Source organism: Belonocnema kinseyi, chromosome 3 (genome assembly GCF_010883055.1).
Source record: "Belonocnema kinseyi isolate 2016_QV_RU_SX_M_011 chromosome 3, B_treatae_v1, whole genome shotgun sequence".
Taxonomy (NCBI): Eukaryota; Metazoa; Arthropoda; class Insecta; order Hymenoptera; family Cynipidae; genus Belonocnema; species Belonocnema kinseyi.
Genome location: NC_046659.1, coordinates 5939186 through 5963127, shown reverse-complemented (window position 1 = coordinate 5963127; position 23942 = coordinate 5939186). Strand labels below are relative to the sequence as shown.

Sequence of the window (23942 nt, the reverse complement as noted above, 5' to 3'; positions counted from 1 at the left end):
GTTGCAACGATTGTACCCGGAATATTCTGTTAAACTGATCGTCCTTATCATCGGCGCTCTTGGAGGTGCCAAGCTTTCACTTGCTAATAGCCTAAAAAACATTCCCTACATGCCAACAATATGCTAGAACACTTGCGGGAAAAATGCAGAACGCGGTTGTCCTTGGGTCACTCCATGTTCTTAAGGTGCACGAGGCTTTGGCTGGATCGTCGTATTGATTCCTTCACACACTCGAAGGCTTTTGGAATGGATTTTAGGTTAAAAAATTCGCCAAGGTTTATTTGGTGTGAGGAAAACTTAATGATATCCCCGAAGACTCTGAGCTCGTCGACGGAAGTGCAATACGACACCTTTGCACTGGAGAGACCTATACACATATGAGTGTGCCACACAACCACATTCAGTTGTGACATCTATAAATGATACTCTCCGAAAGTATTCACCTTAAGTCTTCTCTGCCGCGACTCTACATCTCACGCCGTCATATACGAGGTGTGTTCAAAAAATAAGGTGACTTTATTGTTTCCTCAAAAAATATTCATTTTTTCCTCAAAATTTATGTTGTCCCCTTCAAAGTAGTCCCCCTCAGATATAATACACTTTTGCCAACGCTTTTTCCAATCATCGAAGCACTTCTGATAATCATTTTGTGGTATAGCCTTGAGTTCTTTCAGCGATGCAGTTTCGATCTCCTCAATCGTTGAAAATCGATGTCCTTTCATGGGTGTCTTCAGTTTTGAGAAAAAAAGTCCTCGACAAGAGGATACACGGTATCTTCCACAGAAATGTGGAGGATCAGTCGATGTCGTGTGAGCTGTAACGTTTGCTTTCCTGAAATCACTCGTAATAAAGTTGAGAACGGAGAGTTTCATTTTGGCATGTAAGACAGTGTCATTTCAACCTTAACATACCGTCGCCCCGTTTTGAGCCAACACATTCCCGATGATAGTGGCAGGGCGTGCATTGTATACCCCGCGCATCTAGCCCACATACTATCTCGTCCAACACATGCGAGAACGACCTACATCTAAAAGAACAATGCGGAACTATGAGTGGTTTATTACCATCTTTGTCACTCTTACGCAATAGCCTTAATACCGCTCCGCTAAACGCTCCCAAGGAAAATGAAGTCAATTATCGAGAATGAGAAGTGCCACATTTACTAGAACTAAATATTCTCGAAAATTGTTTCTGTTACGCACTCGAGGCCTGACATAGTTCTCCTTGACTTCGAGAAAAGAACCATGTTAGATATCGCATTTTCGGCATCAGCTGAGAAAAACATCAGTCACAAAGAGAAAGAAAAGAAAGAGAGGTATGAAGATCTTATAAGGGATGTGCAACGGTCTTACCCGGAATAATCTGTTGAGTTAATCGGGCTTGTCATCGGTGCCCTTAGAGTTGCCAAGCTTTAACTAGTTTCTAGTCTGAAATGCATTCCTGCGTTTCAACAAGATGGTAAGACAGTTGGGGGCAAAATGCAGAAGGCGCTCGTCCTTGGGTAGCTCCTCAACCTCAGGATACACCAAGGTTTTGACGGATCGTCATAATGAGTCCGTCATAGATTGTAACCACTGTCTCACGGTCGTGAGACGTGGTTACGGCACAAATTTTACCGCGATTTCGCTGAAAGCGGGTGCATTTTTTCAGATTAGCACCATATCCCGGCGAAATCCCGCGGTAGTCCTTATAACAAAATTTTACTTATATTTAGATGTAGAATCTAGAGTGTAGTATAAATATTTATAGAATCCTGGCTTAATATTCAAAATGTAAATTTAACGACATTAACTGGTTATTAAAAAGGAAATAAGTTCATGTAAGTATATGCTGTAAGAAGTTACTTGAATCTTATATTAAGATGACACTGTTGCTGAAATTATCTTAAGATATAAGTAGTCAAACGAAAAAAGAATAACATTATCACACCTTAAGATAAGGAAAAATAAATGAATGAAAAATATTAATGGAACTGAATATAACGGAAAGAGAAAAGAAGATACAGGCTAATTCCACATACTTATATTAAATAAAGGTATACCCATAGATTTTAGAAAATCAGGGAACATATTTTTAAATATAAATACTGTAGGGGCATTACGAATACTATTCGGTAGTTTATTCAAAAGCTGCTACCTTCCAATCAAAAAACATTTTTGCATCGAGCAGGTATTTTCTGGGCACAACCTCTATGAAGCAGCCCACGCCGACCTAGAAGGCTCATATTAACCCTAAAGAACAATTACAATAAATATACAGGCTTTTCATTTTTTAAGTTTATATATACAAGAAATTACAAATGATTGATGAAATAAGCATTTTTGGTACTTATTCTGTGAGGTTTATAAGTAATATTATAAAATACCTAAATAAAAAATAATTTTCTTTTCTACTTTTCCTTCTCAATTTGAAGGATCGGAGCGTTTTTGATAATAATTTATTTTTTAACAAATTAAATTATTAGTGGATTATAATTTCTAAAAGCGGCCAGCACTGAATATATACATCTATTCGGCGCCGTTTAGCCAATAGATTAGCCAGTTGGCTAAAAGGCTAAGAGATATATATGCCCGATATTAGTTTAAGGGGCAGAGATATAGGCACAAAAGGCATGGAAGGAGATAGAGAAGTTGCAAGAAAGATATATTGGCACCGTGCACTAATTTTGAGGGATTTTTGGTATGAAATCGGAGGTTCATTAAAAAAAAGTGGTTACCAGTTGACCATTCAAAGTTTTGTTTAACGTTAGCCACTGCTTTGTTCCAGCTTTCTGGAAACAAACGGATACGGTGTCGGAAAAACAACTCATCTTTTGAAGTTGTCCACGAATCAGCCCATTTTTTGGCATCTTCATAAGAAATTAATCGTTGCTTAGGCAGACAATGAATCATTAATCGGAAGAGGTGGTAATCAGATGGCTCTATGTCTGGACAACACGGCGGATGGGGTAGGATCTCCCATTTCAGCGGTTCCAAGTATGTTTTGACAGGTCTTGCAACGTGCGGTCAAACGCTTTCATGCAGAAAAATAACTTTATCGTGTCTCTGCTCATATTGCGGCCGTTTTTCCTTTGATGCCCATTTCAATCACATTAGTTTTATTTAAATAAAGGTCGCCCGTAGTGGTTTCGTTAGGTTGGAGCAGATGATAGTACACTACACCCTGCTGATCACATCAAATACAGAGCATGGGCTTCGATCCACGAATATTCGGTTTGGGTGTTGATGATGGTTGGCCGGGCTTAACCCACGATTTTATACGCTTAATGTTATCATAGCGAAAACACTTCTCATCGCCAGTGATAATATGATGCAGAAATCCATTCCAATTTTGCCGTTGTAGTAGCTCTTCATAAGTGAAAAATCTCCTTTCCACGTCTCTTGGCTTCAGTTCGTACGGAATCGAATTTCCTTACGTTTGGACAATTTCCAGTGAATATAAGCGTCTAGCAATAGTTGTACGATCAGCTCCCAATGATTCTGCAAGCGCATCATGCGTTTGACAGGATTCTTTACCGAGTAAGGTCTTCAATTCCTTATCGTCGCTCTTTTTCGGATGGCTTGGACATTCTTTGTCCTCCGTGTCGAAATCCTCACTTACAAATTTTCAAAACTAGTACTAACACGTTTTAATCGATGGAGTATAATCCCCATAAGTTTCCCGAAGAAATCGATGACTTTCAGCAACACTTTTCTTAGAATTGAAAAAGAAAAGTAGAACTTACCGCAAATGCTGATTTGTTGGTACGTATGCCGACATCTTTAATGCTACAAAAACTATGCTGTTTACACATCGGTAAAACGACACCTAATGAAAACTAAGGCCACATGATGGGGCTTCGACATGCATACAGTAATGATATCCCTTGATGCGATATAGTACAAGCAACGCCATCTCTTAGAAATCCCTCAAAATTAATGCACGCTACAATATCAGATGGATATTCTAGACTGAGAGATACATCAGTTGGATATTAGGAGTAGACTGGAAAACGCCAAAATTTATAGTACGAGGGAAGGAACAAGGAAGAGTGGAATGGAATTTCGTCACAAAAAAAAGTCGGGAAAGAGAGGGGAGTCAGATATTTTGTTTTTAAAAAAGGCGAAACAAATGGGAAACAGATCCGTAGAATTAATGCAATGGGAAGGAGAAAGAAGGCCATTTTTTTAAAGATCAAGGTATATGAGAACGGAGGGTGATGGAGTATGAAAAATTGAAAAAGAGATCGAAAAAGTCCGATAAAAGACAAACCGTGATACGACAAATAGCCGGAGAGCTGACGAGCTTAGTCTAAAGTTGCTCACCGAGCGCAGCCTAAGCTCTCTAGTTGAGACGAACCGTCGCCGAGGGGTAAGTGGTGGGAGAACCTGCTCGAGCATTTGAATGTCTCTAACTGTGATTAGAGGACAGCACTGAGTAGAATGAAAAGAAAATTGTGCGACAAATAATATGTTGTCATTAAAGGGTGGCCGCTAGACCGGGAAACCGGTAAATTTGAATGTCTTATTAGTCTACAAATATCTAACTGTTCATTTAAAATCAGTCATAACAAATCAAATATTCAGAACTAAAAAAGAAACTAAACTTTGAAGGTTTCAGTTTTAATATTTCTATTTTTTAAACTCGATTAAGTTAAAAAATATTGAGAAGTATTGAAAAATTCCAAATTAATTAAAAATCTGAAATGATTTCAAACAATTTAAATGAAATGTCTACGTTTGGCTAATTTAAAACAAAATATAGATTTTGCAAATTTAAAACAAAAAATTTAGAAGCTTTTCAAAAATTGTGAAAGGCTTGAAAAGAATAAAAAACATTTCCTTATGATTCTTAGAAAAATTGAAAATGAGTTTTGATTTTCAAAAATTAATTTCAGGGCATGTGACACACTCAACCATCTATATTACCGATTTTACTTTATCAGTTCACTGAATTTTTTTTAACTTAACATTTTCTTTGTAACCTTGTAATTTTGTGAACCTTCGAACTTTTTTTATATTTGAAGTATCAGCGAGATGTAGAAAAAGTACATAAACTTAATTTACTGTCGTCTCTTGCATTTATCGAAGTTTGAGGCCGATATTTCACAAATAAAAAAAGTTATTAGGTTCAAAAAATGTCAAGGTACAAAGAAATTATGTCAAAAAATGGTCCCAGTCTTAATTTCTTTGAAAATAATTTTTAGTGAAATTCCTTCTCAAAAGAATTACATAAACGTAGTTTATGGTCGCCTGATACATTTTCCAAAGTTTCAGACCGATATTTCGTTTAAAAAAAAAGTTCTTAAGTTCAAAGAAAATTCTGTAAACTGAAAAAGTAAGGTCGATAACATCGGTATTTAAGTGTGTCACATGCCCTTAAAGAATATCTAAAGAAATTTAGAGATATTTAAGTATCATTTTTCGCTCTATTTTCTTTTCATTCTACTCAGCGCTGTCCGTTAATTAGTCACAGACATTGAAATAGGTCTACCAAGCTAGCACCTCCACAAACGAAATTACCAAATTTCTTTGTATCAGAATTTTAGGCTTTTTTCGCTGGATTGCCGATTTTTGGGCTCCACTACTTCTTGTGAAAATTTAAATTTCGAGTGGAGGTGCTGGCTGGAATTAAGCCAGCACCTCCACTATATAAAAATGAAAAGAAAAATAAAACATGCCATGAATTTGGGCTTTTTTGGGCTCTAGAATACACCACACAAAAATTCAGAAAAGCCACCCCTATGTAAAAAACACCAACCCATTACTAAAAACTTAAACCTCGATGTTCACATTTTTGAAGAGACCAAATATCAGAGACTTTATTTGCACTGTCAAGTACGAAAAAATCAGAGACTCCAGTAACACTCTAATATTCCAAAAAAGATAGTTTTCGGACAAAATCATGTTTGAATGTTAACAAGGGACTGTTTTTTAATGTTAAGTGTTAAAGCCCAAAAATCGGTGTGGGTAGTTTCGAGGAGCCCAGAAATCAGAGACTCCAGTGACATTAGAAAATTCTCGAAAATATTATTTTTTGACAGTCTTATATACGTAGTAGAGAAGGGTTGATATTAGAAGTAAAGTGTTGAAGCCTAAAATTCAGAGTGTGTATTTTCGAGAAGCCCAAAAATCAGAGACTCCAGTGATACTAGAAAATTCTCAAAAATATTATTTTTTGACAAAGTCACATACGTGGGAGCGAGGGATTAATTTTACATGTTAAGGATTGGACCCCAAAAATCGGAGTGGGTATTTTCGAGGAGCCCACAAATCAGAGACTCCATTGACAATGCAAAAATATAAAAAAGATAACTATTTGACAGTGATATCTACGTGGTGGAGAGGGGTTGATTTTAGACGTTAAGGGTTGGAGCCCAAAAATAGGAGAGGACATTTTCGAGGAGCCCAGAAATCAAGGGACTCCATTGGAACTAGAAAATTCTCAAAAATATTATTTTTTTTTACAATTTTGACAATTTTTGTGCTTCAGCCCTTAACGTTAAAAAACGGCCCCTTGTTAATAGGAAAATATGTCTTTGTAAAAAAGTGTTTTTCGGAATTTTAAAGCGTTACTAGAGTCTCTATATTTTTGGGCTCTTCAAAAATATCAGCACCGATTATTGGACTCCAACCCTTAACGTTAAAAAACAATCCCGTTCTACCACGTATATAAGAATTTGTAAAAAAAACTTTTAGAGAATTTTCTATCCTCAATGGAGTCTCTGATTTTTGTGCTTCTCGAAAAAACCCACCCCGATTTTTGGGCTCCAACCCTTGACGTTTCAAATCAACTCCTCTCTACCGCGTATATATGACTTTGTCAAAAAATAATCTTTTTGAGAACTTTCCAGTGTCAGTAGATTCTCTGCTTTTTGGGCTCTTTGAAGCTACCCGCTGCGATTTTTGGGAGCCAACCCTTAACGGATAAAAACAACCCCTCTCTACTGCGTACATATTACTTTGTCAAAAAATAATCTTTTAGAGAATTTTCCACTATGAATAGAATCTCCGATTTTTGGGCTCCTCGAAAATACCCACTCCGATTTTTGTGCTCCAACACCCAACTGCTCAAATCAACCCCTCTCTACCACGTGTTTATGACTTTGTAAAAAGAATCTTTTAAAGAATTTTCTAGTCTCAATGGAGTCTCCGATTTTTGGGCTCCTCGAAAATACCCACTTCGATTTTTGGGCTCCAACACTAACCTGCTAAAATCAATCCCTCTCGAGCACGTGTATATGACTTTGTCAAAAAATAATCATTTTGAGAATTTACTAGGGTCAATGGAGTCTCCTATTTTTGAGCTCCTCGAAAATACTTACTCCGACTTTTGGTCTCCAACACTTAACGTTAAAAAACACTCCTTTGTTAACAATCAAACATGATTTTATCTAAAAATAATCTTTTTCGAAATATTACAGTGTTACTAGAGTCTCTAATATTTTTTAAATGTTACAATGCATATGGTGTCTCTCATTTTTGGGCTCTTCAAAAATGCCAACATCAAGGTTTAAGTATTGGCTAATGGTGTTCTTTGTTTTTTCCTAATTTGAGTTTTTACATATGGGGTGGTTTTATTTTTAGTACGTGTTTGATTTTTTTCCTTTAATTTTTATTTAGTGGAGGTGCTGGCTTGATTCAAGTCAGCACCTTCAAGCGAAGTTTGAATTTTCATCAAAAGTAGCGGAACCCAAAAATCAGCAGTACAGCCCAAGAAAAGTCCAAAATTGAAAAGTAAAATTTCATTAATTATATATTTAATCTACTTAGAGCGAGATAAAGATTTAAGCGATACCCCACTGAACGATTCTCGTGAATTCCTGGGCGAAAGGTAACATATGTCACCAGTGCACATAATCGTGAATTAAATTTAAATGTTTAAGTAACAGACAATATTTTCAATAAAATAAAAAATTTAGAACAAGACGTTCATAGGTCATTTACCAGTAATTATTAAATCATTACTTCTATGCAAATTAATTACGAGAAAAGTCAAAAGGGAAAAAGGAAGTAGACAATAGGATATATTATTTTTTCATAACGCTTTAAAAAAAATAGATAATCGAATAGACAATATAAAGAAAAGAAGTGTAGAGCAAGGAAAACATTTAGAAGAAAGTATTATATATGTCGAAAAAAGTCGACTTATTAAAAAAGGTCACGGAAGCAATACACGTAGATCAAGCAGATTTCGTTTTTGCTAACATGCAAAATAGAAAGCGTTTAGAAGATTTAGAGGAATAACAATGCACATTAGAAAAACGTGTAGTTAGAAGTATAGGATCAACAAATGTAAAAGATCCATGGCTAAAAAATTATCCAATTTCAAGTTCTTCTAGGACGGACTACGAGCTTTCTATGATGTTTTTATATTACATCGAACACTACGTAAGAGCCATAAATTTAAGGATGTATGATTTTCCTAGAATGATTAGACCAAGCTGGAAAAATAAATTATAAAGGACAATATTCCCCATGTGATAGCTCAGTTTATGATGAAAAACGAGAAAGATGATAGCAATCGATGCAATAACGGATACAATTTTAAAAGAAAAAAAAGATGCAGAAAGCAGGTGTATCTAGGCGAACAGCAATACTAAAATAATTTTAAGTACGCTCAGCGAAAATAAAATTTTGAAAATTATGAACTTGAATACAAAAATAATTATTCAGATAGAAATCGCGATTATGATGGATTATGATCGACCTCGAAATGGTCAACATAGCCAGGGCCAGAGTTCTAATAGTCCTCATTAAGCAAATGCAAATAATTCTTATAATAATAATTTAAATAATAATAGCAAACAGAAACCATTAAGTGATACCGTAGAAAATGGCGTTTTTAAACGAAAAAATTACGGTCTGGAAAATGTAAGCTCTACAAATGGGCAAAACGGCCAACGAAAGGATAGAAATAATTTAAGTAATATTAATGGGATGAATGAAATACCTCATAGTAATTACGTAAATAATAACACTCGCGGTCTAGAATGAAATGTAGAAAATGATGATTTCACAAATAGTCAAAAAGACTCGGGAAATTCTCGAGCCACGATTTGGTAGAAAAAACGCGACAGAGGCAAATCCGGGTCCAAATAATTTTAAAAAAACCTCTCCCGCTAGGTATGCGCGGCGATTTGTTAGACAATGAGGATAATGAAATAATAAGGACTCTTGATAAATGTCCCATAATGTATGTAACGATACAAAATATAGAAACGAAAGCTTTAATAGATATAGGTAGTGAAGTTACATGTATCTCAGATATATTTCATGAAAACAATTTCGAAGAATTGAGAAAGTGCGACTTGTTACCTATAGTTGGTATAAGTATAGTCGGTGCTACAGGGACGAAACCTGTAAAATGATAGCATCAAGTATATGCAAATTTTAAAATGGGCAACTGGGATGGTGTTTACGTATTTTTTATTGTTCCTAAATTAAATAAAGAATGTATAATTGGGGTTGATTTATTAAAAAGACTGATTTTGAAGAAAAAACATTATAGAATTGAAGACAAAGAAAATATTATAAAAGATCAATTGATGGATTAAGATCCAAAGCGAATAAGATTAATATTTGATCCCGAAAAATTTTCAAAAGGAGAAATATTTGAATTGTTTAGGAACAGTTTTGGTAGTAGAAGAAATCCATCCAAATGCCGTAAAAGAATTAAATAATATACGGAATTAAGAAGACGATCAAAAGCAATTTGTATTACATGATGAAGCAATTAAGGAAAAAGAAGCACAGTGCACACTGTTAGATTTAAATAAAAAAAGGAATTTTACAAGCTAAGTCAGCGCTATAAAAATGTATTTTGAAAGAAACCAAGTTAAAGTTTTGTATGCCAACACGAATTAGAGATAAACGATATAAAACTAATCTTAAGGAGAACGTTTCCAATACCAATCTTTTTGAGAGACTTTCCGTATTTATCTTTTCAAAAATTATTCCTTTATAATGAAATAAAATTAGTTGGAATGACTATCGCCAGTACTTTCGAGTGCAAATCAACAGATGATGGTAGCATTGCAATTATCCGTTCAGAGAAAAAGAATGAAGTTGCAAACTCCTTTCTTCGGCTCTAAGGAATGAATATTGAAGCATAGATTCTATGGGTGATTCCAGATGAATCACAAATGCGAACATTTAAAAAAAAGAAATAGAATAGATGGCTCAAGGAAGCATATTTCCAAAAAATTTAAGGATAATATACAAACAATCAGAAGAAACTCAACTGAAGTTCTGGACACTATAAATGTCATTAGCGAAATTGAAAAGCTCTTCTCGATAAGAGAATCGAAGAGCAAAATAATAATTTATACAAAATCGGGTAATTTATCTTCTATGCGTAGGAAGCCCGAAATTCTAAATCATGATTTAATTGAAACTGAGTACCCTTACGCGTTTTTTTTAAATCATGAAAAAATCTTACCTAAATTTAATCAACGTTGCCTGGACAGTATATACCGCCTTCTGCTTGTTCCTGAACTTCAATTTCTTCCAATCTTGCGTGTTTTTGTTTCGTTCTGGCCTATTTGGAAGATTGTGAGCTGCATCGGTTGGCATCTTTAATACGTAACCTATTGCGCTGCTTAACGAATTCGACGGCAATCGGCCTGAGTTTGATGCCTAATACCTCCATTATCTTCAAAACTGGCTTATAGCCTTCATTTTAGATGCAAACCGAAGTTTTGCATGCGATCTCGACAATTTGTTTGCCATTAAACATGTGCTTAGGCGCAATATCCCATGCACACTTATTAAAAATTTCATTGTTTTTTTTGTGTATGGCCTCGCAAGCACCATTCAAGCAGCTCCATTTTCGTTAAATCCTCGTAAATTGGTTTTAGTAACTCTTGAACATCAGCAGAAAAAGCAGGTGGATGTTCATACGCTTTCTCAACAGCATGAGCCATGAGATACTTGCATCAATTAGGCGAGTAATGCAAGTGTTGAGGTTTGGCGCCCAGGTAGCAATATTCAGATTGCAAAAAAATATAGTTACACGATTTTTCAAAAGTGTCAAAGTGGTTTGTACTCTTATGTCTTTGAGTGGAACAAATATTATCAATGAAAATAAAATATAGATATTTATTCTTTTAAAAAAATACACACAAACACATCAAGCACAGCCTGTTCATCAATGGAATATTGAATCTTCACAGTGACACAATGCAAATTATTCAAGGAGCATAAATCGAAGTGTAATTTGGAAATTTGGTTTTTAGATTAGGACTATACAACCTATTTGAAATAATTCGCACATGCGCAGTGTAATGCTTTCTACTTTCGGTGTACAGCCAATTGCTGTTGAAAGGAAATACAATTTTTTCAAATAGATTGATCCCAGTGCTCTCTAAAATTTTTTATAACCTTCGTTAGGGCCACCACTAAACCCTTGCTGGCGGGGGTCCCACGCCTACATTTTCCTTTTTTTGACAAGCTGCATGTATAGATCGAAATTTCGTCTTTTTAGAATTTCGTTCTCTCGTTGGACAGAGTACAGAGTGCCGTATCCATATTAAAGGGAGACTGATCTTAGAATAAGTGGGAACTCAGCGCCTATTAATAAGTGGTAAGTGTAGGAGGGAGGATTTTGCGCATTTGTCGAGAATTTTCCGACGGCGAGTCCACTGAAAGATTAAGGATCACCGTAAGTTCAATTTTATATATTTACCTTTTTTAAAAAATAATGTTACGCGAATCAGAATTCAAAGAAACACACATCAAAGACAACAAAAGAACCGCGCGATTCAAAATAAACTACCCTTAAAACCATAAATGTCAATTCTTCATGAAATCTCATCTTTTTATAAATTAAAATGATTAATATTGGTCTAGTGGAATATTTATTATTTTTGATTAATTAATTTTTAATTAATAAAACAAATGGAATTTGTTAAATAATTCTTGTTCGAAACTTCGTTTTGTCTCCTAAAAATTATTACTATTAGTCTATTGGAATATTTATTAAAATTGGCTCATTCATTTTTCATTGTTTAAACAAATGGAATTTGTACAAACAATTTTTTTTCGAAAATTCGTTTTTTTCCCTTAAAAATTATTACTATTGGTCTAGTAGAATATTTATTAACATTAGTTAATTGATTTTCAATTGTTTAAACCAATAAAATTTGTCCATTAGCATGTTGCCTATTATTTTCCAAATTTTTAAGACAAAATATTTATTACTCTAGAAAAAAAATCAGGGAACCTAAAACTGGTAAAATCGATCATTTTCCAAGTTTCGCATGCCCTTCAATACTACTGATTAATTAATAATTATTAAATTAATTATCAATCAGTAATTAATTATTAATGCTAAATGTTCCACTAGATCCACAGTAATAATGTTTATTTAAAAAAATGGACGAAATTATTTAAACAAATTCCATTTGTTTAAATAATTGAAAATTAATTAATTAATGTTAATAAATATTCCACTAGGCCAATAGTAATAATTTTTACGGAAAAAACGAATTCAAAAAACATTGTTTAAACATATTCCATTTGTTTCAACAATTAAACATTATTGAACCAATGATAATTAATGTTCCACTGGACCAATATTAATAATTTTAAGTACAAAAAAAAAACAGAATACAGTTCTCAAAAGCTCGATTATATGAAGAATTAACACTTTTTTATTTAAGGGTAGTTTTCAGGTACTCGCGTGGATGTGCAGGGGTGTCAAACGCATATGTCTGATACATGAAATTGTTTGTTGGATAATTCTCTACAGGCCCCCATACTTTCCCGTCACAAATTTTTTCAAACCCTAAAAATTTATTCCAAAAACTCAAAAAGTGATTTTTCTCCATGCACTTTACATGGGAAACTTCAAGTCAAAACTGGTACGTGTTAAAATAAAAAAATAAATAAAAAAATTAGAGAATTTCTTTTTTCGTATTTGGAATAAAATGGGGGGATCGTCGCCCTCTAAAAAAAAGCGTTTTTGAGCCACCCTAATATCACATACATAATGCCCCTTAGGCATTCATGGCGTTCTCGACATATAAGCGAGTAATTAAAATTTCATTATCAATTAATTATTGAATTATCGTTCAATATTTAAAAAAATTTTCTTTTGCATTTTTGTAAAGGAAAAGAAGAGGAATAAAAGTTGTTCTGAAATCTATTCGATGAGATCAATAGTTTTTGCAAAAAAAGCGTTAATAGGTAAAATAATGGACAAAAATTAGTATCCATTCTGTGCTGAGTAATATTGTTTTATTCGAAAAAAGTTTTGTTATAATCGAAAAATTTTCATTATGGACGCTATCTCTTCAAAGTTAATAATTTTAAAGATAGAAGAGTTTTAATTTACAAACGAAAAATGCCTTTTAATTAATAGTCCTGTATTTCGAAAGTGATTTGTTTTATTATTATTATTGAATAATTTTTTTTCGACCTGGGGTCGATACAAATGAGTAACAATACAAGATACAAATATAGACAAAAAGTAATCATGTGCAATCAAATTAAGCAGCAGAATAAAAAGAAGTAACTTACAAAAATTGTACAAGCGAAAAAATTGTTTAAGGTTGTCAAGACAGTCACGTGTCCAGAATAAATGCTCTTATTTGTAGAATCTGCCGGACATACAATTCAACTTTGCTCAGTTCGTGTGAACAATTAGAGTTTAAAAGGCTCAGCCAATACTGGCTGTTGACTGTCGTGGTTGCTGGGTGACCTAAGAGTGATATTCTTGAGTCAGAATAGGCAAGACAAACAGCCAGCAAATGATAAAGGTCCTCAGGTTGCATATAGGGCAGAGTCTAGCAGGGTCATAAGTAAATTTATATTCTCCAAAACGTATACAACCCCTGATAGAGCCCAGAAGTCTAAGTTGAATAATAATAGAAGTTATATAAAAAGGTTATCGAAGGTGAAAATATGATTGAAAGTCCGGATAGAGTTTAACATGTGGGAAGACTTGGAGACTACTTGGATGGAGAGATCTTTCATAGTCGGAACGCCACAGATAATCAGAAAAGTTATTTAGAAAAACATCCATAATTTCAATGAGCGACGTAGAATCCAAGTCAAGCCACATTTTCTCCGAGTTACTTAGAGTGAACATATTTTTGAGCTGGAGAACCCAGTTATACTTCAGATTGCAATCAGGTTTTAAGGACATTGCCTTCAATTTAAGAAAATATCTTTTAGGATATCTATCACCAGACATACCCAACAACCTCGACAACCATTTCAGCGCTGACTTAAATATATAATATGCTAACTGTTATCTACCTGTCTCTAAGGGGAGGGCAAAATTCGGCGTGTATGTTGGTAAGCCTCGTATTTTTTTAAAGAAAGAGGACTGTTATTTCTCGACTGAATCAAAGTACATTAATCCCCAGACTTCTATTGCGTAAAAAAGAACACTAAGTGTGAGGCTACGAAAAAGGGTAGTCTTAGTTTTCCAGGCATTAGATTTAGATACGAATAAAATTCTTGAAGCAGCACCCATAGCAATATTCGCAGCAGACATTCTTTTTATGAACTCTTTATAAAAAAGACCCGAGTCTGATGTGTTGACACCGACATAGACAAATTCGCTCACTGCCTCCAGCTGAGTCTGTGCATAGAAAAATTTGTATTCACATGACCAACCTATGTGGTATACCATAACTTTTGATTTTGCTTCGTGGACCGTTAAAAAATTGTTCATACAGTATTGGGCAATAAGGTTAATTTTTGCTTGTAAGTCAGCCTGAGAGTGAGCGAATATGACTATGTCATCAGCATAAGCAAGTAGGATAACGTCACATAAGTGATCTATTGAAATTCCATGCATACCGTGATTTCGTAAGTACTCTTCTAGATCATATATGAAAAGTGCAAAAAGGAAAGGACTAAGGATCTCACCTTGAAGCACCCCACAAGTTACCTTTACGGATGAAGTCAGACCATCGCAAGTACGAATAGACATATTAGCGTTATCATAAAGAATTTTTATAATTCGTATAAGTTTAGTAGACATGCCTATCCTTAGGAGTTTGCTCCATAGGTGACAGTGGTTTACTAAGTCGTAAGCCTTTCTAAAATCTATATAAAAAGCAAAGATTCGTCGCTTTGGGATAGACAAATGAATTTGAGTTAAAGAAGTTAGGGTACAAATATGATCAATACAATTTCTTCCAGGCCTGAAGCCGGCCTGATTTTCTGGGAGAATGTTTACCTCGTTGACCCACGCAGTCAATCTCGTCAACAGGATCTGAGAAAAGATCTTAGTAATAGTATTTATAAGGGCAATTCCCCGGTAATTATGAGGGTCAGATTTATCACCCTTTTTATACAACATAAATGCATGTATTTTGGCCCAGCTAGCTGGGACTCTTTCCTCAGCCCAGATCACGTTGAAATGGCGCCCTAAGTATTCTACCCAATTTTCTGGAAGGTTTTTGAAAAATTCATTGGGAGTCCCATCGTCACCCGGCGCTTTATTACGTTTATATTTCAATAAAGAGGCTTTGATTTCATCAATCGAGATATCACAGTCGAATAAAGGGTGTTTGTTTACAATCCACTGTATGCAAATGGGAGCTTCAATCGGATAAAGAGAAAAAAGAAGGTCTTGCCAAGCATGCATGCTTACATCGTTAGTCGAAGGAGGCCGCAATCTGAATCTATTGACCGCTGCCCAAAAATCCTTAGAATTATTACAAGCCACTAGTGAATTCAGCAGTGCATATTCGTATTGCCTCTTCTTGGACCTATGTAACTCCAGAAAAGATCTTTTGATTTGTAGATATTTTGCCCCCTCCGCATCGGCAAAACCCGACCTTTTAAAGACATTTAAAGATTGTCTAAGCCTACGGCGCGTGGCTCTACATTCTTTATCATCCCAAGGTTTCTTTCCCGGAGTATGCCACTTAGGCTTAGCGAGTAAATTTAACTTATCGACAACAGACGAGACTGTGAGAATTAAAATATTATTTAGAGTATTTATCTGGCCATTGGAGTACGCAGAGTTCTCAGAAATAGACATTTCATGTATATAGTCACATTTTTGGTTTTCATTCCAAATTATTTTATTGTAAAATAAAAATGAGTCTCTATTTGCATTTGTGTTCATCCGTATGAAACACGAAATATCAACGCGAACCGAAAGGTGGTCGGATGACGTAGGCAATTGAAGTACTTCAAAATTAGAAATCAGGTCTATTGCGCCAATATTACACGCAACAAGATCGTTAACACGCATACCCTGAAATCCAAGAAAAGTATAATTTCCTGGAAAATCTTTAGGGAATCTCCCATTTAATATCATTAGCTCATCACTCTCAAAAATTTTAACAAGAACCTCACCCCTTGCGTTGACTTCAGAGTCCAATGATCTTCGCTTATACAATGCTGCAGAATTTTCGGGAAGGAATAACCCTTCCAGGTTATTTAGTTTGCCGATACGAACATTAAAATCGCCTCCTAAAAACATTGGTAAATCTGTATACCCCGATATAACCCCGAAAAGGTCCTCCTCAAAAGTCTACTCAAACAGCTTCGCATCCATAGATGGTTTAAAATAAACACTACCCACAATAAATTGAAATGCCCTCCGCCAACATTTAACAAAAATGCATGTAGGAGAAATTAATAAAATTTCAAAGTTAAATACAGCTTTGTTTATAAAAATTGCTAAACCCCCACTAGGGCGGCCGGCTCTAGCAGAACGTTTTGCATTACTTACAATAGCGGTGTGATCAGGGATCCAATAGGGGACTCTAAATTCTTTAAAGTTACCCATGTCTCACACAGGCAGATGATGTCCGAGCTGAGTACGTAATTTGCGATATCAAAAAAATTCGAAAGACCGTGATTATTCCAGAAAAAGATGCGAAGATTGCTACTCTTAGGAGATTGAGACATGACATCCTGATTAGCGACTTCTTTCTCTACTGCAACTTGCTAAACCTTACCAGGCCTAGTAGGTTTTTGACCTTTAGAATAAGATTTTTCAGGCTTTGAAACAGTTTTACCTATAAAGGAGTCCAGGGATCCAGTTCGATCCATCCGTGATGCGCTTTTGTCGAGTTTTGGATTTGCTTCCTGAAGAGGAGTGTGTTTCGGTCGGAATTTGTTCATTTCCCTTTTCATTTAAGAGGGAATTGACCTCCTGGGAAGAGAGCTGACGGTCCTCCAGTATAATACTGCTACCCTTAACAAACACGTTAATGTCCGCATTTTTTAGCTTGGTGGCAGTGTGGTATAGGGCTTTTCGCTATTGACTTTCCTCAGGGGATCTGTCAAGTATGACAGAAAGGTTTAACTCTCTGAAAGCTGCGCGCTTGTTGAGAACCTTCTGCTTCCATTTTCTAGAACTGAAACGCACCAGGACGGGCCTACTGCCTTGGGTTCTCCCCAGACGATAAATGGTGTCAATGCTAGACTCATTCAGTGAGAGACCAGCGCTAGTGAGAATATTAAGAACGACTGAGAAGAGGTCCCTCTTTGATTACTTATCGTCCGATAAGTTGTGAATCAAAACATTGCATGAGCGGGCTTGCCGCTGAAGAAAGTCAACCTGTCGCTCGAGTGAACCGCACTTTTCCTCTCATTCCTGATGACTTTCTTTCAGCTTTTTATACTGTGCATTGAATGGGCCAAATTCGATCTTTCGAGCATCAAAATCGGACTTCAATTGAGCTGTGTCAGTTTTATGAAGTTTGACGTCCTTTTTGGTTTCCTCTGTGCCGACTTTGATGGAGTTTAAAAATTTTAGCACATTTGAATCGCCACTCATTTTTGTAAATATCAGCTACTTTCAATGTTGGGGATAAGAGCGACTGATAATAGCTGCCACCTCACATATACACACGATACAGCGCGCTAAGCCTGGACAAATCACGCACACTACCTGAGGGGCAACGCGAAATTTATAAAGATGTCTGTTGAAGACCACAAGTTCCTCAGAAAGAGGACACAAGAGGTGTCACAGCACAAAACGAGCGCGATAATAGCCAAAGAAAAAATTTAGCACTGGAAACTTTGATTCAAATCAAGAAATTCATGCGCAGCACAAGAGACACGTGTTGCTCACACCGGCGCTATATTGCAACTCCCGATTACGAAACTTTTAACACAGAAACGTTCTTTACTCTATAATAAATATATTTTCATATAAAGTCGATAAAAAATTAATTCTTTTAATATAATTAGGCATCAATGTGTAAACAATCTTTTTAACTTGACACAGCGTCCCAGGAAAGAGATATAAAGGAACGAAAATATGCACAGTGCTTCTTGTAATCTCTCTGAAACCAGTGATATCATTTGTAATCGAAAGCTTTTAAAATCCGCACCTGTAGAGCAGTGATCGGTTAACTACTGCCGCGCGGCAGCCCTAGCTGCCATGGCGGGTCCAGTCTCGATCTCGTGGCAGAGCAGTGGTCGGTCAACTACTGCCGCGCGGCAGCGCTAGCTGCCATGACGGGACGAGTCTCGATCTCGTGGCAGTACCTGCTGCCGCCAAAAAGGTCCAGACAGCCATGGGTGATTCCTTTGTTAAGCGGTTGGCGTTAAAGGAATTAAAATTCAAAACTAAAAATTCCTAAATTTCAAAGTTAACGTTTTGAAAGTGTGAAATTAGAAATCCGCGAAATTTTTTGATCGAAAAGAATCCAAGATACGTCTTAAAAACCTGAAATTCAATTAACAATAACACTTTTAGTTTTACATTCAGTTTTCATTATTAGAAACGTTTTCATTTTCGAAATTAGCATGGAATGGCATGGTATAAGCCTATAAAATTCTTATAATATTCGTTCTTCTTATATATAAAATACATAATTATTTTTAATACAGGAATACAAACAGTATATTTTTAGTTAAAAATTAGGATTTTGAAGCAACAACATTTAAAATGTCTGCTTTAGTGGAATTCAATTTTTATTATAAGAACATTTTTCATTTCCAAACTGAGTGCCCAAGTGCATGAGAATATGAAGACAATATTTTTAGTTTTAGAATTAGCAATTTGAAAGTTTGCAATTAAAACGGTGTTTTTATGATTAGAAATGTCTGTGATTAATAATATGATTTATCCAATAGGGCAAAAATGGAAAAAGAGAGAATAAGGCAAGAAAAAAGAAGAAACTGTCATTTGTTGCATTTCCTAAAAATGTAAAATTTCGAGAGTTTGATTGGTTCGAAAGGATCAAATTAGGAAATCGCTGGAGAATTATCCACAATTTTAATGGAATGTTCTTACATATACTTGGAATATGAATTAGTTTAAACTCCTTTTAATAAAATAGGAAGTAAGTAACTGATCCACTCACCTAGTATTTAATTAATTATTAGTCAAACTTTCATTTGTTAAAATTCTTGGTTGTGTCTCACGAGAGAGAGCGAAGGAAGAGATTCTTTCACATTGAAATCTTGAGGGCATTTATTATCAAAATTTGTAATTAAAAAAATATAAATTTAAAAAGAAATAACCCAGATAACAATTCGTGCGTGCATGACATGCATGCAAAAATTCACCATGTTGGCCCACATTTTGTGATTGTAACTGAAGTGCGTGAAGAAGCTATGGTACAATGCTAGCATGTTTACAATCATCCTGTGACAAAATTTCGCGCCGCGCACATGCGCGCATCATGAGTACCTAGTGGGGGCACGAAATACGATTAGGCAGAAGTAACTTCATGTTTAGAAAAAAGGAAATGAACCTGTCATGGTTGAGTCAATTGGATCCACGCTACAGAATTTTTCTTATCATTCTTTTTCAACCCTTTTTCATACGGGAACTTAAGAACGCTAGCATAGCTGCTCTAAATTGACTTGTGATTAGTGCAGCACTAACGTGGTTGAGCGAATTAAATTTAAAATTGTTTGGTTATGTGTTTGATGACGCCTAACAATTATTTATTGGATCTCTAACTCTTTATCATTCGGGAGCTCATCCAATGATATTGTGGAAAACTTAAACACATCGAAGGCAAGGATCAACATTCTCGATAGAAAGAATCATATTAATCCTATGAATTAATAAAATTCCTAGAATCGTTCTTCAAATTTCCCCACTCAAGATATCCACAACATTGAAAGGTGGAGCAATGTTTAAAGTGATATATAACAATTAGGCAGCCAACAAGGCCAGAAAACTAATTTAATTAAAATTCTGCGTATTAGAAAAATAAAACAAAATTTCGTTATGGCAAATATTGCACCACGATTTACACGAAATCTAGTCCACAAAAAGGGAGAGAATCTAATCTAACTGATAATAAATTAGCATAATAAAATGAAAATGGCAACATTATATTTCAATTGTTAATGCGAGTCTAAATTTAAGATATTATGAAGATTCTATGCAAATCGATCCTGGCTTCTGTAAATCCCTTTCTTTTGACATAAATCACAAAATCTTAAGATCAATAAGCACAAACGAGAATGTTTAAAATAAGAGGAATTTTGAGACGCTGGATTGAAGGATGATTATGTTTCTAAAGAACTATTTATAGACAAATATTTTAAGATTTAAGATTTAAAGCTGGAAAAGAATCAGATCAAATTTTATATCAATTGGGAACTTAAGATCATAGATAAAGTTTCCTTTAAAGTTGTGACAGCAATAGTTATTCGTTTCAGATGTATCGTTCTTTCAGAATTCTTTATGTATCCAAGTGTCAGAAAAAGTAATAATTGCTATGCTCTAATAGAAAAGAGTTACTGAAAAGTCTAGAGGAGATGGGATTGTCTATTATTAATGTAAATAAAGAAGGGGACAGGATATGCATGTTAAAGCGGCTGCAAATCATCATCACTTTAAAAAAAATCCAGACACCAAGATTTGCGGTAGCATAATCGATACACAGAAGAAAACGCAAACATAATGCCAACGAGAAACTATTGATTTAAGGGGGGAAGCGAACTCCCTCTCAACTCGGTTGTAAGTATTTTTTCTTCCACACATAAATCATTACTTCAGCTAGGCATGGTAACATAGGAATTTTGAGTTCAAAATGCCTAAATCGTTATATACTTGTATAGAAAAGTAATGACAAGCATTTTTATCAGGTTCACATAAATTTTTCCCGCATTAGTCATATAAAGTATGTCTCAATGCAATAGATGAAATCGGTAGACCAAATACTTTCTGCTCTAGCCCCGATAACAAGGACGTTTAGTATCCAAAAGGCCTAAATTTTTATGTATTTTTATAGCAACGACCTGATGAGTATCCTCATCACTGATGGTATTTTACATCTCGCATTATGCAAATGAAACATATTTTTATGTCATAGGTTAAGTAAAATTATATTTTTACTCTAGCCAAGATAACGGAAGTAAAGTTATTAAAGCGAGTTCATAAGCGTTTCCTGCAAAACCTTGAAAAACAATTTTAAATTCCTTAATTTAAACCATATCTTTTTTTGAATCCTCGTTATTAATAAAATACTAAAACCAAATAATTAAAGCTTACCATTGCTTGAGGTGCTACGTTGTGCATTAATGCTTGAACCATGGCCGTATTCTGTGAAACAACTTCACTAGGATTTAAAGATAGATCTTGATTCAAAATTTCGATTTTAGCATTATTCCTTGAAGTTTGAAGGATAGAAGAGTGCCGTAGATTTTCGTTACTAGCTGTAGTACATTGTTCTAATATAGCTTCCTGATTTGAGCTTATTGTTTCCGTTGATTTTGTTGAACGACTCGTAATCGATAAATCTCGACTATTTCTTAGCGACAGATTTTCTTTGTTTAACTGCTCTTTTGTCTTCGTTAAATCCAATAAAGCTTGAGAAAGCGTACTGACTACTAGTTCCCTAGCAAACAAACTTCGATTTGCACTTTCACGTTCAATAGTATGCAGCTGTGTGTCCGAAAGAGTGGTAGTAATACATCTGTACATAGAAGAAGAAATATAAGATGCAATTTCAAGATAATTAGTGGTTACATACATTAATCGTATTAGGGTCAATAATGCAAAAATGTTCAATTTTATTCTTAGGTCAACGTGAAAATTTTGTTATTCAGCATGACAATTATGCGTGGGAAACATTTTTGAAAACAATATTTATACTCAATACAAACACAAAGTAGCAAAAATAATAATTTTTTCAGATTGTTCGATAACTATTGAGTTTGCGTCAGAAATGTCAAAATTATGGGAATTTTTCGCACTAAAACCACCCGTGGATCGGTTTAAAGTTTTCAGGGGAGAAAGCATTCGTGAAAAAAAGGAATTTTTCAAAAGATACCCAAGCTTTAAAACAGAGATATAGATGGATAGTCCCCAGAGACTCTCATAACTTCTCTACCTGCTTCTCTGAGCCATCACCTTTTCTCTCTCTTGTTCTACTACCGAAAGCTGTTGACGAGTTGACAGAGTTTTGCACTTTAAATTCCTAGTAAATATCCGTGCTATAAAACTCACAGTTTTCGATATTTAAGAAATTTCTAGAGACAGTGAGCTTCTTACTTAATATTTTGCAAATCGAGGTCTAGTACACATGGTACATATGTTCTTTGGGATATGTTTTATGATTATCGCAATTACTTTCTTCACGATATTGATCATGATTTTGTAGTTTAATCTCGAAAGAAAAATTCCTCATCTGTATTTCTATTACGTAAGTATAAAAATCAATAACTTATAACTACATCAGTTCATACAGTGCAATGTCAATTGTTTGACGAATCATTATTTTCTTCCTTGATTTGCGCAAAATACAAATACATTCGCACCTTTATCTCAGTTCAAATCTAAATGTAGTTAACAGGCAGAATTACGCATATACCATGGAAGCAACACTATTATCTAAGACTGAATACATATATCCTATATTACTAAATTGTAGGTATGCGGAGTGAGTGTGAGCTGATCTGCGATCACCACTGGCTTGGCTTCATGTACATTAGTACACTAGAAATTCATATTTCATATTCATATTCAGAGTTTGGATATTTTCACGAAATAGGCACAATTCTTGGAAAGAATTAACTAAGAATATCTTTCCGTTGGCTTTTTTCTATGAGGCTTTGCAAATTTACAAGTATTAATTATTTCGACAAATTAAGAGTTTTTCTGATATTTGTGGTGAAAACTGAGGTGAGTGGATTGTGAAAGTGTGTAGAAGGGTGTGGATGTGAGAGATTAATTGAGGGATTGTGAGATTGGAAAGGGGAGGTAGATATTTTTGAGGATTTAGACAGATTTATATGGAAGTTGAGGTTAGGTTGGTTGGATATTTTGTAACAAGGTGGGAGGACTGGGTTGATCGGGCTAGTAGTAGCAGGGTTGGGTAGCGACGGAGAAATGCGAGATAGGTACCATACCTCGACGATATATATATATATATATATATATATATATATATATCTATGCGAAAAGATCGTAAGGAATGGAAGGCATTAAAACCCTTAGGGGGCACAGTATGAATAAAGAAGATGAAGAAGTTTGGCTATTTTCAAGGGAATAGGCTCAATTTGTTTAAGGAAGCTAAAGAGAATGTATTTCCAAAAAGCGTTTCCCACGTTAATTAGCATATTCACAATAATTATCACTTACTTAAAGAATTGACATAAACATATTCAGAGTTTGGCTATTTTCAAGGAATAGATACCATTTGTTTACGGCGTCAACTAAGAATGTATTTTTGATGACTTTTCTATGCTGTTTGGTAAATTTAAAAGAACGAATAATTATTTAAACAACTTTCGTAAACAAACTAAGAGTTGGCCTATTTTCAAATAATAGGCTCAATTTTTTTACGAAATCAATCAAAAATATAGTTTCAAACAAGTTTTTGCTACGATACTTTGCAAATTTACAATAATGAATAATTATTAAAACAATTTTCAAAAATAAATTCATTTTTCATATTTTTTTAGCTTACATAAAAACATACAGGTATGCCCTTTTAACAACAAGTACAACTTTTCTATCTGAACGACGATAGTAAAATCAAAATCATTTGAACATTTCAGAGGAATTCATTT

The 23942-nt window shown here is 34.8% G+C and overlaps 1 protein-coding gene across 3 annotated transcripts in view; it reads right to left on the bottom strand.

Annotated features, from left to right (window-relative positions):
• LOC117168709 (E3 ubiquitin-protein ligase KCMF1-like) overlaps nt 1-23942 on the bottom strand; it is a 185766-nt gene that overhangs the window by 9047 nt on the left and 152777 nt on the right. For all 3 annotated transcript variants that reach the window (XM_033354413.1, XM_033354411.1, XM_033354414.1), the window contains one exon: nt 21421-21844. In XM_033354413.1, coding sequence (XP_033210304.1) covers nt 21421-21844 — 424 coding nt within the window. The remainder of the gene's footprint in view (nt 1-21420; nt 21845-23942) is intronic.